General features: G+C 49.2%; 3 protein-coding genes and 1 long non-coding RNA gene across 7 annotated transcripts; 2 read left to right on the top strand and 2 right to left on the bottom strand.

Moving 5' to 3' along the window:
* Nucleotides 1-1119: 1119 nt before the first annotated feature.
* Nucleotides 1120-3114, bottom strand: LOC109939988 (uncharacterized). Its single transcript, XR_002262482.1, has 2 exons — nucleotides 3023-3114; nucleotides 1120-1455 (listed from the first exon to the last, which is right to left on the bottom strand). It is a non-coding gene; the product is annotated as an uncharacterized lncRNA (long non-coding RNA).
* A 55-nt stretch (nucleotides 3115-3169) lies between these two features.
* Nucleotides 3170-8034, top strand: LOC103627470 (E3 ubiquitin-protein ligase RMA1H1). Of its 4 annotated transcripts, none has more exons than XR_553621.4 (3): nucleotides 3170-3439; nucleotides 6288-7407; nucleotides 7691-8034. XR_553621.4 is itself a non-coding variant. In XM_008647761.4 (3 exons), exon 3 carries the CDS (start codon nucleotides 6371-6373, stop codon nucleotides 7136-7138), a length of 768 nt encoding a protein of 255 aa, XP_008645983.1. In that variant the 5' UTR covers nucleotides 3171-3439; nucleotides 4819-6220; nucleotides 6288-6370; the 3' UTR covers nucleotides 7139-8029. The 4 variants fall into 4 exon arrangements, 2 of the variants coding, with proteins under 2 accessions (XP_008645981.1, XP_008645983.1); XR_553620.4 differs by having other exon boundaries at nucleotides 7489-8029; XM_008647761.4 differs by adding an exon at nucleotides 4819-6220 and having other exon boundaries at nucleotides 3171-3439; nucleotides 6288-8029.
* LOC103627471 (expansin-B16-like) lies at nucleotides 7997-12511 on the bottom strand. Its single transcript, NM_001322275.1, has 4 exons — nucleotides 12210-12511; nucleotides 10275-10581; nucleotides 9552-9681; nucleotides 7997-8599 (listed from the first exon to the last, which is right to left on the bottom strand). Exons 1-4 carry the CDS (start codon nucleotides 12382-12384, stop codon nucleotides 8405-8407), a joined length of 807 nt encoding a protein of 268 aa, NP_001309204.1. The 5' UTR covers nucleotides 12385-12511; the 3' UTR covers nucleotides 7997-8404.
* Nucleotides 10391-12636, top strand: LOC111589354 (uncharacterized). The gene has a single exon (XM_023300202.1). It carries the CDS (start codon nucleotides 11462-11464, stop codon nucleotides 11933-11935), a length of 474 nt encoding a protein of 157 aa, XP_023155970.1. The 5' UTR covers nucleotides 10391-11461; the 3' UTR covers nucleotides 11936-12636.
* The last annotated feature ends 2535 nt before the right edge of the window (nucleotides 12637-15171 follow it).

The raw sequence follows: 15171 nt of genomic DNA, 5'->3' as shown, positions 1-15171 counted from the left end.
CATGTGACGATGCTTTCATGTAATAGTTAATGATAAAATAAATAATTATTTTGTTAAGAGATCACTCGTTGTACAAATGTGTTTATTTTGATGTACACATAATGATTCCTTATAGCTAACAATATGTGAGTGATATTTTTGCATTAATAACATACGAAGTATGTCCTGATTATAATTTTAGCGGGGACGGTGATCTCGACGAGAATTTATCCTCACGGAAAATAAGGATGGGGAAGAAATGTCCTCCATAAACGTTCGTGGAGATCCTCGTGGAAAAAAGTTCTCGTCATGAGATGGAAATAGAAAGCTAAAACCTGATATAGAATTTCTCATTGCCATCACTACTCCCGCCCACATGTTGCTCGCATCTTGGTGCCTCCACCACGCGGTAGCTTCTCCGGGCAGTTCAGTGCGATCCACCAGTCCACCACACATGAGCTACTCCCTATGGACTGGCGCGAGGTCAATCGAGGAAGTTGTGCATCACGCCTCCACCAGCGTGAGCCTCGCAACGTATAATTTTTCGTCGGGTCCTCGAGGATGGGTTCCCATTTCCGTCCTCACGTAGAGAAAAATTCTTCTCCATCCCTGTGTAGAGAAAGTTTCTTCATCCTCATCCCCGCTGATGCTTACAGGGAAACTTTTTCTCCCATCCGACCATTCTCGTTTATGTTAGGAGGTGTAATTTTTAAAAGCAAATTTAAATTGATTATATTAAATTAATATAAATTGAACAAAAAAGATTTAAAACTACAAGAGACATATACTTCAAAAGTTTAGTTTTATATTTTATAATAAACTATGTATTGTGTTTTTAGTATAAATTTAACAAGACATATGCTAATTTAGATCGAGATAAGTTTATGGGGGCGTGGATGATTCTCCATCCCCGTCCCGCGATACGGATCTCGCGGTCTCGCCTCAGTCAACTCTTTCATGAGAGCAATTATAATAACGAACTGTGGCTAAATAATGAGGTAGATAAGAGAGAAGAGAAAAAGGTGGTACGTGAGTTTACGGTCAACTTAGACACAAGAATCAAAATATTACTCTAATATAAGAGAGACAAGTAAGTCATGTATTACTAATAGTGAGCAGCTACCTATTACATAAATGGACTAAAAAAATAGGGTAAGAATTCTTATCGCGAGCATTATGGTGGGAACGAAACGAATATTCCCATTTCCCTGGACCAGCCTAGCTACGCGCCTGCCGCTTAATGGGCACGCACTACCACGCGCACTGACACACCGGAGGTAGAGGTAGAGTACTAGTAGGCACTAGGCAGTTTGGCAATGCGTCAGCGTGTTTTATTGACTGAACGGGGTTTGTGCCGCACCAACTCCAAAGCACTCTGCAGACAGGCCACGGGGAAACGAAACGAAACTGAGGTTTGTTTCTCCCCAGCATGGATCGCTCGGGCTCCTGCGCTGATGGTGGCTGGAGCTAGCCTGTCTGTACAAGTCCACAAAAGAAAAGGAGTTACACCAATATGACATGTTTGAGAATAGTCAGGCTTTACATCTGTGAACACCAAGTGAACATATTTTTTTAGCATTAGTGCATTAGTCTTGTGGTCCGACGAATCTTAGGGTGTGTTTGTTTGGTTTTTGGCTTTAGCTACCTCCTAAAAGACAAAAGCCAAACTAAATGGCTAGATTCATAAGCAGTTTTTTCTTAAAAAAAAACGATTTTCTCGTAGTACAAAAAAGAAAGCATTTTCGGACCTTCTTTTAGTGATTTTCGAATGGAACTGTGAAAAACATATATCGAACAACTTTTAATGATTTTTAGTGTTTTCGATCAAACGATTTTTAGTTTTTTAATAGGTCACAGCGCACAACAGATTTTTCCATGTCTCACAGTCCACAACGGCTTTTTCATAGTCGCCGTCCAACCAAACATGCCCTTAGTGTTTCTCTGTCTCCAGTGGCGATCTCTCGGTGAGGAAAACGAGAAACTGGTGATTTCAATTTGAAAACCGATACCGGTCGGGGTTTGGCAAGAAATGGTGGTCTTTTCGCCGGTTTCTCGTTTCTGGGAGTAGCGGTAAACATGTGTTGAACGAGATTTAAAACCCTGCTCCTGACTGATGGTCCTTTGGTTCCGAATCTAGCTTCTTTGGCTCATTCAAGCCGGAGCTATTTTGTAATTTAGTTGATAAAACAACTTTCTATGTGTTTCTTTCGAATGGTGCATAAGAAAAATAGAGGAGGAACAAGTAGAAGTCATGTTTTTTTTTGGTGCTCTGACTTCTAACTAGAAAACGGGTTATAGCTCTTATTGGGCTGTTAACGAGAAGCCATTTTTTCTTTACCGTTTGGTACACGATGAGCCCGAGAGGCCGAGATAGAGTCATAGAGCTGTCGAAATAGCCAATCAAAGGGGCCTGAGTCCTGCTGCATGAGATCAGCTCTAAAACGAGAACCAATCAGGCGGCGGGCGAGGCGAAGATATTGGATCGGAGCTGCCAGATGGAAATCGCTGCGGCTGGGGCGCACGGCCGCGCTGCCGTGGAAGGGAGCAGAGATGACGAGCCCTGCCTGACGCGGCCGCACGGCGCGGGCTGCGCTGATCGGCCGAATTCCTTGCCCTATGGCGGCTGGGAGCGGCGTGCGCGTGCATGAGCTGATGCCGACGCTCGCATGCCATTGAAGTGTTTTCCTTTTTTTTTTTTGGAACGGAACAAGGCCAAGTGGTCTTGTACGCGGGCGCAAGCTATCTGCTGGTATCACTCAGGACTTGTTTGGAAGCAAGGATACCGAAGAGAATTGGAGGGGCTAAAATCCCCTTACTATTCAATTTTAAATAGCAAGAGGATTTTATCCCCTCCAGTCCCTTCGGTATCCTTCCTCCCAAACAAGCCCTCAAGAAAAAGGTTTTCCAGCACTAACCAAAAAAGATCTTATATGTTACCACGGAGCGATAAAACCACACCCGAAACTGCTGCTAATGGATAAGAGCAAGCCAAACTTTTTTTTAATAAATGAAAATAATAGTAAAACACTAGGTCTACTGCTACCTGCTAGGTGAGAATGGAGACGAACTGCACCCACCCAACAAGCGAAACGTCCGCTTCCCACTCCCGGTCGCTGGCCTCTGCCATCTGCCTGCACCGCCGCTCCATCTCTTGTTTGTTCCGCAACCTCTCCGCCTTTTTATCCCCCCGCAGTCCCGCACTGCACTACACTGCACCCCGCCTCCGCTGACGTCGACGCGCACGCCGCATCCGCCGCCTTCCTCCCTCCTCATCCGATCTCTTCCTTGCAAGCCCCAAGGGCAGTCTCATCTCATCTCATAAAAGCTGAGCTGTTAGCGCCATCGCCACCATCACATCTTTTTCCTCCGCCTATTTGTACTACGCCACTGTTGTGATCCTGCGCCCTGGACCTGGGGGACAGAGAGACGGAGGGACGTCGGCTGCATCCTGCCGCCGCAGGTCAGTCGCCGCCGTCAGTTCCCGTCTTCTTATTGGTTCTGTTCTTACTGGTTCCGAGTGATGTGGCGATCCGAGTACGTGCTGCTTGTGATACGTGTAGTATCCGGGGTGTCCCTCTGCCTGTGTTCACGGTTTAGATCAGCTGGTTTGCCCCTGCTGCAGTTTCTATGGCTATGGGTGCTCGTTGGATTGTTTCCGTTCTGTCGCTGTGTCCTGTTGTTCCCTTTTGGACATGATTCTCTCTCCCGACGGATGTCCTGCGCCACTTCGATACCCCACCTCCTAGCTTCCACGTGAATCGCCATGGATCTGATTTGCTCTAGCGGTGGCTCTTCTTTCTTTCTTGCTTTCTTTTCTTGGTCCTGTGGTTCGAGGGATGCAGCGAATCTGTATCCGTCGTTCTCTCAACGCCACAAATATCGTTGTTCTCTCCTATCTCCTTATTTCGCAAGGAAACCAAACCAAACGTCTGTTGGGAACTACCATTCGGTACATTGCAGGTCATACCTACGAGTTTTTGAAAAGGTCGTAATGAATTGTGTGTGTGTGTGTTTTCTTTATGCATTATTTTCTTTTATGAAATGTAATCGAGAGTAGAGGAAAGCTTCAGTGTGAAAAAAGATCGGTTCGGCCATATGTTGATTGTTGAGTGCGCAAAACAAAAGGCTGAAAGGCTAACGGTGCCTTGTTTTGGAGGGCACCCTGTGCTAACTGCATGCTAAGCTTAACTAGATACAAATCATTGAAATGAAACGTGATGAGAGTGGGTTCTGATTATAACCTCCTATGCATCGGTTTTAGTATCTCGAGTGCACTAAACAATTTGCCCTTTGGTAATTAATTAGCGGTGTAAGTGTAATCCATCAAACTCTACTGAATCCGTGTGCTTCGCGTGTTGATCTTTGACCGTCTGATTCCATCATAAAGCCAGAACGCAACGCTAGTCGATCACAACTACATGCACATGCTGCTTGTTCGGAGTCACTCCTTGGATTAGGATATTAATGGAGAGTGCAGAGCACAATTAGCATAAGACAACGAAAATCTACTACGTTGACAGTTAAATCTATGCCTCTATGGGTGTGAAGTTTCCCATTTTATAATTCGTTTTACTTTTAAAATTTTAACTTTGATACTCATCTTATTCAAATATTTGTGGAAAAAACAAAAAAATTATGTTTTGGTTTATTATCAAATATGCTTTTTATATATTTACTTTTTCATGATTTTTTGAATGAGATGATCGGTCAAAGTTGGAGTTGAAAACATCAAACGAATTATATTTTAAAACAGATGAAGTATTATTTAATGAACCCTCCTCCAAGTTGCTGGCCAAATCATTGATGGGTTCCCGACCCCATTGCTTTTGTTTTTGTCAGCGTGTGTAAACTGCGACGCCGAGAGTATGGAGGTTGTACGGGTTCAAGAAAAAAGAAAACCGTCATGGTTGCTGGGCAAATTATTCCTGCTTCGGGATCTTATCTCCGTCTGGAAACCATTATCTTTGCTTTTTTGTTGTCGTCTTTTCTGATCCATAGATATGCTTAAAAAGGAACCTTTTGTTGCGCTTATCTCCGTTGAGTATCTAGTGTGCTCCAAAGTCCAAACTCATAATTGCTTTGGAACCTAAAAGTGGTTCATTATCCTACCTTGTCGTTGTCTTTCAATTATTTCTAGAGAAATAAGTACTTGACTAATGACTAGGATCAGATTAAAGATTAGGACAGTCTTAGCAGAGTTTTTCATTATCAAGGCTATCACGTCAAAAAAAACCTGTCTATCTTCGTAAATAAGGCGTTAAGTCTGTTGAAGTGTCACCCATTTTTTTCAAGAGATTTCCATTTTTTCCAAGGAAAGCAGTTCATTTATCTTTAAGAAAACGAGAATCACTTAGTAAATATAGTTGACAAACTAGTTTGTGAGCCAGAAAACCAGAGGGAATTAGAGGGCAAAATGATAATCCCTTAGTAAATATAGTTGCCAAACTAGTTAGGAGCTAGAAAATCAGAGGGTCTTAAAAAATTTATTTAAAATTGAATAAGAAAAGATTTTAGTCTCTCTAATCCTCTCCGGATTTATGTCACCCAAACTAGTCTTAAATGAGAATAAAAACTCTTTTGAAACCCTCACCGAGAATGTTCTATTTTTTCTCTCCCTACATGTTGTTTGTGTGGTCAACCCTACTCCATTGGCCCTCTCTTCCTCTCCGACGAAAACAAGGAGTTAATCCTTTCGCTGTCCAGTTGCCCAACGTCGTTGTCCGAATTCCGAAATCAAATCACGGGGACATGTATAGCTAGCTGATTGGATCAAGGATTCGAGTGCCCATACCTTTCATCTGCTTTCATCTCGAGGTAAATATTTGTAGCTAGTGTGTTCACCCTGTGGATCCTAATCGTTTCGATCAAGGACGCACCCTAACCTTGCCACCTTGGTTCCGTCTAAGGAACGGTAACACCAAACGACAACAAGACGCGGTTAAAAAAAATTACCATTGGCCTTAACGCCCGTCTCCCCATTTAGCCTGGAGCAGTAGTTGTCAATTGTCATGTGCGTTGCTGTCTGCTCGTCTGGAGCAACAGCAATGTACTATCTTGGATGCTTGATCAGGGCCCTCTGAACTGTGGATAGGCTGCTGAACAACATCTGACTGACACCCCACACGCACACGCACACGCGCACTCACTCGCTCTGTGCCCATACGTCTTTGCACATGATCCTTTGTTTTGCTGCTGCTTTGTTTTGCTTGCCTCGGACAGTTTCGATCGTATGTCTTGATTGGTGAGATTCTATTTAGTTGCTCCGATTCGTCACGGTGATCGAATGACCTTTCTGCTTTGTTTTGCAGTGCCGCGAACAAGCTGTCGAGACGGAGTGCCAGAGACCAGCTCCCCTGGAAGTGCATGAACTAGTCAGCTACAAGTTTAGTACATGGAGCAGACGCGCACGGGTGGTGCCGGGGAGCAGCCCAGGGGGGCTCCCGGCGAGGAAGCGGCGAAGAGGATCATCGTTGGCGGAGACGCGCCGGCGTCGGGGACGTCTGGCTCTGGCTGCTTCGACTGCAACATCTGCCTCGAGTGCGCCACGGAGCCGGTGGTCACGCTCTGCGGCCACCTCTACTGCTGGCCCTGCATCTACGAGTGGCTACGCCACGACGTCGCCGAAGCCGGCGCCAGGAGCTCGGCGAGGCGGCAGTGCCCCGTGTGCAAGGCCGCGGTGTCCCCGGACGCTCTCGTGCCGCTCTACGGCCGCGGCGGGAGCTCCAGCGCCAAGAAGCCGCTGGCCAGCATCCCGCGCCCGCGCCGGCCGGCCCTGCGACAGAGCACGCATGACAGCGGCAGCGGAGGCCACCACCACCACCATCGGCACGCAGAGACCAGCACGCCAGCCCGGTCGCTGCGGCACCCAGCCCACGCCCACGCCGCGCAGTTCGACGCCCTCCTCTCCGCGCCGTTTGGGGACCGCGGGATGCTGCACTCGACGACGTCGACGACCGGCGGGATGCTCGGAGGGATGGCGGTGGCCGTCCTCCCGTTGGTGCTCCGCGGGCAGGCGCGGGTGCCGGGCATGTACTACCCGAGCCCGTATCATCTGATGAGCCCCAGGCAGAGACGGTGGCATGTGGAGGTAGAGAGATCCCTGCATCAGATATGGTTCTTCCTCTGCGTGTTCGTGGTGCTTTGCTTGCTCTTGTTCTGATTTCCGAAGCAGGACACCATCCTGCGCCTGCGGGCCACGAGACGTGCTCTGTACATAGCAAAGGGTGAGATATGGATATGGTGCTGGTGCGGCAGTGACCTATATTTGGTGATTGCATGACGGGGCGTTCAAGATGTTAAATTGAGAAGCAGCTGAGTTGTGGTTCTAGAAAGGAGAAATCGGTTTCGAAACTGCAAAGGACCCTTGAGAAGATTATCAGAAGCCATCGTCCACATGTTCATGCGCAGACAGTAACACATAAGCTACTGGTAATATAGAGCGTCAGAAAAAAAATGCTTCAGTATCTAAATGTCACGCTACCATTTTGAGCGCTTTGATGACCTGTGCAGCTGTGCTCCCTCCATCTCGGTGGTCACCAGCAATGCAGCATTTAACTCTAAAAGTCTGCAATGTGTGCGAAAAAGGAATGCCACTCGTGGCAGCTTACATAGCTCCCTTTGCCAAAAGAACAACAGCACCTTGATTCAAAACGTCACTTAAGATTGTGTTAAGATCTATGATCATCTTCTGTCAACTCCGCTGATTTTGCAGCTGATTAATCCGGCTGAGGAATGAGGATGTTGCCGGAGCGCGTCTCAAAATCACGAATCTGGATGAGAGCACTTCACGACAGGACCTGCTACCACCGACGTGAGTGTGATTTGCCATTGATATACAGCCTGATCAGTTGCAACTCCACTTAGTACTATGATGACGAGTAACAGAGCGTCTGTGAAAGGGAGCACGGCCGGCTACAACAGCAGCTGAAGTAGCGCATAAGTCACAAGTTACACTCCACTGCAACTGATCATTCGAGCTTTGCTTCTTTTTTTTTTTGTAACGGCAACAGTCGTTGATGACTAACATAACGAACAATACATGATTATTATAGTTTACGGTGCGCATAGGTGACAGCAAGTTACAGCCCATGTACCAAGGGCACGAAAATATAACAACAACAATAGATAAGTTAAGAGAGAAGAACACAGAAATAAGCACTGCATGAGTCCATCGAAAACGAAGAGGAGTCACGTCACGCTCACGCCTTTGGTTCCCCAGCCGCTCTTCACCGGATCGAGCTCCCATTTCCAGCCTCCAGGAAGCATGCGGCCCACGCCGACCAATCAGACGCTCTCTCTCCAGTTCGGAGAGGGCTACCTGGGCCCTAAACACCAGGTTTATCCACTACTATACCAGCTTATCCCCTTCACGCGACATCAAACTGCACAGAACGATAGATACGCGGCGGGCCAAGGCAGAAGGCCTCTACGCGAAGTTGAGGCGGGAGGTGTAGGTGGCCTTGGGGGCCCAGTTCTTGGGGATGACGTCCTGGGCCGTGAGCGTCTGCTTGCCCGACAGGGTCGTCAGCCGCACGGAGAAGGGCCCGACGAGCGGGCCCGGGGTGAGGCTCCACGTGGCCCCCCAGACGTGCTGCATGTCTCGCCACTGCGCCGAGTTGGCCTGCGGTCCACATCGAGGTTGCAACTTGAGCCATTCATTCCAGTTCCAATTCCAGATAAAAACGAAGGTGCAAAGGCTGTTTCAGTTTTCATTACACGAATTTCACCCCCGCAAAGAAAGAGACTAATTAAAGGCTGAGGAGGAAGTCGCTACTGCTCCTCATAGCTGATGGAGTAGCCCAGTTAAAAGATAGGAGTACTGGCATTATTGCACAGGCAGAGGGGTCACTGGAATTATTAACTCCGGATCCTGACAAAAATGAACAGGGGCATGCGTAGCTGGCAACTCACAGCTGCGTGCTGCCGTTTCGGTGTCGAGGGAAAAAGAAAAAAAAAACAGGAGAAGTTCAGGTGAAGTTCTTTGGAGTTTACTAAACTCGTGCAGAATCATGGCTTTGGCAAAACTAGTACTGTACAACAGTTTATTACTCTGCAGACAGCATCAAGATAGTCTAGCTCCCTCCTACACTTGCTAGCCACCCGTGGTGTTGTTCTGTGTGAGATAGTATCATACTATCATATCATATATACATAGAAGAACACACATTCCCACCAGCAATGGCCAATGGACGCGACGGGACAGGCACAAAAGGGGAACAGACAAAAGCCTAGTTACGGCCCATATGCTGCTGCGTCCAGAAAACCATCGCCCGTGTCCCTAGCCGCATGCATGTGTAGAAAAAAGCGGGGGGGATCCCACTCATCACATGCCCACAAACACCCGCATGTCCCTATGGAAAGAAACGCCAGCACCTTCCCACATACGTATCACCGGCCGAGCGCCCGAGCCGAGGGAAAAGGCCCTTGCACTGCGCCGCAATAATGAAGCTCTCACGTACGCATCCATGGCGTGGTGTGTTGTGCGGTGTCGTGGTCGAGTGGTGCATGTGAACCGTGAAGGAAAAAAAAAGAGCTAGCAAAGCTTTGCATCGACGTGTCGTTGTTGTTGTTACCTGTTTGAGCTGCATGGATCCGATGTCGCCGTCGCCGTCCTCGAACTCCACCAGCAGGGAGAGCCAGAAGCTAGTGGAGCCCTCGTTCACGTGGAAGGCGATGTTCTTGCCCCCGTACCTGCACGCCGTCCTGCAACCATATATATATACAAACGCCACCCGTAAATTCCCTCTCGCATGCCATGAGCGACGATTACAGAGTGCGCGCGAGAAAACTCTGTCGTCGCCACATTCATCTCTTCTTCTTTGGGCCATGGCGCGCCCACACGTACGTACCGCTGTGTTCGCTGAATCCAGTGAAGAGAGAGGGAAAACGATGCAATGCATGGCACGTTCCCAAGATCCAACTGCTGCTGCAGCCAGAAAGGCATACTATGCGTACACCCGGGCCCGTGGTACGTGGTCCTCGTCTGACAGCGTCACATTTTATTTTTAACCTTTCTGTCGCCTGCTGCTCCTACTACTACGGTGGTACCACTGCGGGCCGGCCAGGAAGAATGCAGCAGTACTGTAGAATCTCTTTCGTTTTGACAGAGTCCAAAGCGTCCGCGTTTCTAGTAACGGCAGACGACGCATGCTGGCATGCAGTTCGCCTTCGCCCCCGGCCCCGACCGATCCGGTTGACCACGACTGCCCCCATTCGTCGTTCGCGTCGTACATAATACAGCATTAAATGAGGCAGTAAAAATAAATGTGTGCGTGCATGTTGAGCTTCGATTGTACCTGCGGAACACGACGTTGATCTCGCCCCGGTCGCGCAGCTGGCCGCCGGCGCCGGCCACGGCGAGGCGGCCGAACGCGGCGCCGCTGAGGTCGAAGTGCGTGCGGCCGCCCGCGCAGACCCCGCCGGGGCACTCGTCGGTGACGATGACCGTGACGGCGCGGCGCGAGCAGACGCCGTGGTCGAGGCACCGCACCTTGTAGCAGGCGCCGCAGCCCTCGCCGGACTTGAACAGCACGGGGCTCACGGCGCCCACGCGCGCCTTCATCGGCACCACGTCCACCAGCGTCCCGTACCCGCACGCGCCGCCTGATCATGGTTAATTATTCAACACACAGTACGTGATATATATATAGAAATATTAGAGAGAGACATGTATACAGTAGTGCTCTGTCTACTATGGAATAATAATCCAAACTAAAGTTGGGCAGTGGGCAGGCAGATCTAACCAATGCTAGCCAAACGGCGCCAGAATATTTGTAGGGACGCAGAGAAATGCAACTAGCTAGATCGCTCTCGTGTATGGACGGACATAACAGCAGTTCCGTTGAGAAATGATCGAAAACTGGACCGTTGCCACACTGGTTGTCTGGTTCACATGGTCAGGGTACAAAATAAAAATACTGTTGCGACCTGGCCTCGTTGTAATAAAATATGTATAGCTGTAACCTTTGACTTGCAAGTGAATTACTGTGCACTCCGGCCAGAGTCCATTTCATCCATTGACCATTGTACGTACGTAACACAAGCTAGCTAGCTACATGTATATAAATATAGTTGTAACTTGTAGTAATTGACTTATGGTGCGATTGGTTGAATGTACAAAGAGGTATGGAATGAGGCGACCACGTTTTCTATAGTGTTGGGTTGAAAGTCAAGCGGGAACGAGGTGAACACCGGAGTGATTTTTGGAGGCAGCGTGTTCTAAAAATCGAGGGGACGGTGTCGCCCCCGACTCAACCTACTTTGACTTCAAACCAAACACACCATTAATTGCAAGGGAATTCACCTCTCTATACATACATACATACTTGTGAGCCCGTTTTGTACGTGTCAGGCGGAAAATACGTCAGAGTGTCGGTGGACTAATTAACAAGTACGCGACCCGGCCGGTTGTTGGTTCCTATACTATAGTAAAAGTGGCGAGTGAAGGACCCGGCCGGCTCAGTGGAGCACACTGCACACGACCATGGTGGCTACACGCTCCATTGCCGGCCACCATCGTGGCATCGTACGCACGAATCTTAAAGCCTCTCTCTGCTTGACGACATTGTCTTTAATCTACGTATCAAGACACAGGTGTCCTTGCTCTATCGGACTTGAAGGACACCAAAATGGGACAATATATGGGAAAAGGTATTTACTTGGAAGAAAAAAGGAAAATACTAGCCATGCTTGCTGCGAATCGAGAGGTTTAAGTGTCATGCTTAGGCTGAGTCCAGTGCACAGCCTCCCTCTCGCCCCTGCCACGTCAGCTCTCGCCTGCACTCTCGCCCCTGCTGCTCCAGTGCACAGGCTGCAGCAGGCTACAGCCTCAGGCTACAGCACACGTGGACCAATCAGAAGTCGCCACCTCACTGTCGCCTCCACTCTCGCCCGCGAAGACGCCATCGCCAACGCGTCGCCCCGCTCTCGCCTGCCTATCGCCGGGCGGTGGCAGTAGCGCCCGCCGGGTCGCTCTCGCCCGCCTCTAGCCCTGCTCTCGCCTCCTGCTGGGCGCTATCGCTCTCGCTATAGCCTGCATTGGCACCAGCCTTACACTGCTCGCGTTTTAATTTACCCCAAAAAAAAACGAGGATCATGGTTCACAAGCTTGGGTGTAAGTGCAGTCGCCATTGTTAATTCTTTACAGAGAGAGTGTCATCATATATACACTCTCTTCTACTCAGGACGAAGGATGTTAGAATTGAGTGTAGAGCCATGGAGAGGTACATTACCGTCGCTGCCGTCGCCCTCGGCGCTGCCGTACCAGGTGGCGGTGGCCGGGTGCCACTCGGGGTCGACCACCCTGTGCGCCGCCCCCGAAGCGTTCCCGGAGACGAAGAGGCACGCCGCGCACACGAGCCACGACGCGAGGAGGACGGAGAGGCAGGAGCTCGAGGAGGCGGCCATGGCGCGCACGTGAAGAGCTAGCAGAGAAACGGCGGCACAAGCAGGCAGCGAACGCCTACCGACACTCCCGCTGTCCTGGTGCAGAACGAAATGGCCGAGCTCGCTCGAGTGGTGGTGGTGGTGGTACCTCCTCCTCTCTCTCTGGGATCGCTTTTAAGGCTTCGAGAAGCCCCAGTCCCCGATGCGCTGAGCGCTCAGAGGCAGCCCCTCCTCCCCTGCAGAAATGGCGGGCCGGGGAAGGGACAATGGGAATGCACGAGTAGGGTGCTAGGGGTGGTGGCTGCCAGCCTCTGGCTTGGTTTATAGTAATAATGTGGACAAGGGCAAGAGCCGTAGAGAAAAACAGCAGCGTTTTAGCTTTTCTGCATGGCTAGCTGTTTGTTTCATACGGAGTACGAGTACACCGCCAAGTCCCAGTGGCATCCGTTTTCTGTCTCTGCTATGATGGAGATTGGAGAGCTTGGCCTTTGCCACGTGACGAGGGGTGGTGCCCTTGCTTGTTGGTGCACATTATTATGGTCTCCATAGATAAAAAAATTCACTAGAGATAAACTACTCCAGTACTTTTAATAAACAAAGTAGGAGTACCCCGTTGGTTCCAAATCAATTGCAAGGCATTTAAATAACATCTTTTTTGCATGTATAGTGACCCATTTGATTATATGGACCTACACCCCTATTCTAGTGAGCGCTTTCGATCAACTGCCGCACCCGATAAAAAATTGATTGGGCTATAAAAGCTACCTCTACCTCAAAATCAAAAGAAAGTAGAAGAGGGACGACGGGCTGGGATGGATTCTAAACATTTATACAATAAATTTAATATATATAAATATATAGTATTTGGCACTAATATTTAGTTATGTTGTTAAGCGCATTATATAGTACATATTTCTGTGTGCATCATTTCCTATCTGCAATGAAAAGGTGAAAAAATATCCGTATCCGAATTTTGTATCGAGTTCACTCGAGAAGATATATAAGACAAATGTAAGGTTTATTTTTTATGCATCTTAACAAGCTTAATATTAAAAATAAGAATATAGATTTGTATAGCAGATTTTATATCTTATGTATTAATCAAAGAAAGAAAAAACAAAAAAAAACATCCTAATAAATATCCAAACCCATCCTGGTTGTACGGCTGTACCATCTGAGGTCAGCCAGTCTATCGGTCACATTGGAGTCCGTTGTAAACGCGACACACGGACCAACGGTATATGCTCCCGCCGCTTGTGAATCCACCCAGATCCAGATTCTATAATGGAATGGAAGTATGGAACGAAGAAAGCACGGAGTGTGACTCTAGGACGCTGTGGAGAACTGGAGATGGTGGCGCATGCAGTGCAGGCGTACGGCCACGCACCAGTGTCGACACGCTGTTTTACCACCACACTCTGAGGCTTTCGACCCGTGCCTCCCATCTTGTCTAGTTGCATCGCGGTTTGGGTCCCCTCGGCGTGGGCGCTTCCTCCCCCATGTGCGATGTGCCGCGCGCCCGCGCCCATTCTTGGTTTCCGCGAGTCGCGACGCGCGCGTTGGTGGCCGAGAGCCGGTGCGGGCAGCGGGCTTGGTAGGTAGGTGGGCATGATCGATGATGTCGCTTGTCATCACCAGCCGACGAGAGTTTTGCTCGTCGTGCTGCCGGGCTCGAGCAGTGAAAGCGCCCCGCGGGGTTTGGGCAGAGACCTACAGCCAGCCGCTGCCCGCCTGCCCATGCACGTACACGTACTGGAATGTGGGGCGGGCCGGCGGGGAGAGTAGTCGAGTGGAGTGAACACGCTAGGTTTTACTAGAGGGAATTGAGGACTAATTTACTATGCCCAGGCTCCATCATCCAAATTCGTTTACTTTGGTTTTCATATCGGCTTGCTTTTTTCCATGGGCATCATTGGATAAGATTCGTGCGGTCGTGTTATTGTGGGGGGGGGAACAAAATCATCTTTCGAATCGCTGGATTCCAGTTCCCATTACAGACGCGTTGCGGTCTGTTTGGCAGGGCTTCAACTCCTCTAAAAATAGCTCTGGCTCGGACTTATCTGTAAGAGCAGCTTATCTATAAGAGACGGTATTTTTTTTTTGACAAATACTTTGGTAAAATGGCTCCTCCATAAGAGCCCGGTTTGACTAGCAAATTGTAGATCGTTGCAGCAAAAGCAAAACCAGCACCCATTAGGCCTTGTTCGTTTGTATCGGATTACACCTGGAATCGTTCCGTCTAAACAAAGTTTATATAAATTAGAGAAGCAATCCGGTTAGGAATTATTCCGACCCATCAATTCGGTGGAAACGAACAAGCCCTGAGCTGGTTTCTGACGAACGCGTTGCAGTTTCTTCCCGGCACACCAATACACCATGCTACTGCGTTTCATTTGTGGGCAGAGATGGCCACACGTCCAAACAAAAGCACATATTTTCGGGCCGGGCAACCGCTCTGCATGCCGTTCATTCGACCCGACACAAAGGGAACTTCGGCAGTTACTACGCCAGACGGGCGATGCACGGCAGCTGGTGCTGGTGCTGGTGCGCGTGTACTACTCCTGCCTGTCAGTAACTTGCTGTCAAAGGTACCGTCAGAACCCAGAACAACGCGGCACAAACCAAAGGCTCAAGGCTGCGTCCTCCCGCGCGCATCCACAGGCAGCAGGACCACGCCAACGCCATCGTCGAGCTGCCTGAAAGTGAAAGCTCCCCCATAAACTCCCAAGCTTCTGGAAAAACGCCAGCACGTCGCCTCCGTTTCCGGATCCTCTGCGCTTGCCTGCTACCTCTGCTTCCTTGCGTTGC

Source organism: Zea mays, chromosome 5 (assembly GCF_902167145.1).
Source record: "Zea mays cultivar B73 chromosome 5, Zm-B73-REFERENCE-NAM-5.0, whole genome shotgun sequence".
Classification (NCBI taxonomy): Eukaryota; Viridiplantae; Streptophyta; class Magnoliopsida; order Poales; family Poaceae; genus Zea; species Zea mays.
Note: the sequence above shows the minus strand (reverse complement) of the source record. Positions and strands in the feature narration are given on the sequence as shown.

Coding starts and splice junctions, on each gene's coding strand:
- LOC103627471 (NM_001322275.1), bottom strand. CDS start 12,384: ATGGCCGCCTCCTCGAGCTCCTGCCTCTCCGTCCTCCTCGCGTCGTGG. Junction 10,582..12,209: donor CGAGGGCGACGGCAGCGACG/GTAATGTACCTC, acceptor AACCATGATCAG/GCGGCGCGTGCGGGTACGGG. Junction 9,682..10,274: donor ATCAACGTCGTGTTCCGCAG/GTACAATCGAAG, acceptor ATATGGTTGCAG/GACGGCGTGCAGGTACGGGG.
- LOC111589354 (XM_023300202.1), top strand. CDS start 11,462: ATGGTGGCTACACGCTCCATTGCCGGCCACCATCGTGGCATCGTACGC.
- LOC103627470 (XM_008647759.4), top strand. CDS start 6,371: ATGGAGCAGACGCGCACGGGTGGTGCCGGGGAGCAGCCCAGGGGGGCT.